The sequence below is a fragment of the Bison bison genome, unplaced genomic scaffold (genome assembly GCF_000754665.1).
Source record: "Bison bison bison isolate TAMUID 2011002044 unplaced genomic scaffold, Bison_UMD1.0 scf7180017846209, whole genome shotgun sequence".
Lineage (NCBI taxonomy): Eukaryota > Metazoa > Chordata > Mammalia > Artiodactyla > Bovidae > Bison > Bison bison.
Window position 1 is genome coordinate 37 of NW_011476782.1, and position 951 is coordinate 987.

Here is a 951-nt window from a genome sequence, read left to right on the forward strand (position 1 = left end):
TCATAAAGTCTTGGATGCAGAATAGGACTGTTGACAGGTATTGTGAGACCCAGAAATACTGAGAACTCCCAATATATATTCTTCCCCCAAAGTAACTGAAGATTGATATGGTGATTTCTGGAAGAAAATGTGAATATTTGGAGTGATGCTTAATATTTTAAACTTCAAAAGGAGAGGACAATGTAGCACTTCCTAGGACCTTAGGACAATTGTATCACATACGCTTATACATTCTACAAGTCTATGATGTGATATCAAAACCTATGCTATAAAAATGGTGCTTCTGCTAATTCAGGAAATATGAGACCATCAAGGGCAGGTTAGAATATTTTTGAAGAGCCATAAATGTATAATATAATAGAAAAGGTATTAAAATTAAAGGAGTTGGTGTGCCTGATGGTGGTAATGGGGTGGGGACTATGTGAGTAGAGCAGAAAAGAACTTTGCACAAATTCCTTAAACTCTCTAGGTTTTCGTGTCTTTATTGTGAAATGAATTCTAAAGAGCCAGACAAATGTTAATTACTACTAAAGAAGAAAGTTGTGATTAGGCTGTTTTCCTGAATAACACTATAACATTACCTTCTGTTAATTCTAGTTATCATCTAATCACCGCAATTAGGTGAAAGTATGACAGTCTGCATGACTAGAAAAAAATAACCAATAAACAATTTTCAAGATCATGACTGTGTTTCATTACCTTCATTCCTGCTTAATTCGATGTCAGCAAACAAACCGATCTTAATGATCTGCCACAGCAGTCCCAAAACCAGGTGAGGTTTCCCAGCCCTCAAATCCTCTGCACCAATGTTCACAACATGACATCCAATGGCTGAAGCCGAGTTCAGTGCCAAGTTCAAGTTTTCCTGCAAGACAGCCAATTTATAATACTTGCTTCTTGACATTTCTGGTTTTTTAGTCTTTTTTTCCCTTCACTGAAATGAAATTATGT

At 36.1% G+C, this 951-nt stretch overlaps 1 protein-coding gene across 1 annotated transcript in view; it reads right to left on the reverse strand.

The window, feature by feature from the left end:
* Positions 1-664: 664 nt before the first annotated feature.
* The window catches only part of LOC104987817 (plastin-3-like), a 10,918-nt gene continuing 10,631 nt past the window's right edge, over positions 665-951 (reverse strand). The window contains exon 5 of the mRNA XM_010838880.1: positions 665-865. Coding sequence (XP_010837182.1) covers positions 680-865 — 186 coding nt within the window. The 3' untranslated portion in view covers positions 665-679. The remainder of the gene's footprint in view (positions 866-951) is intronic.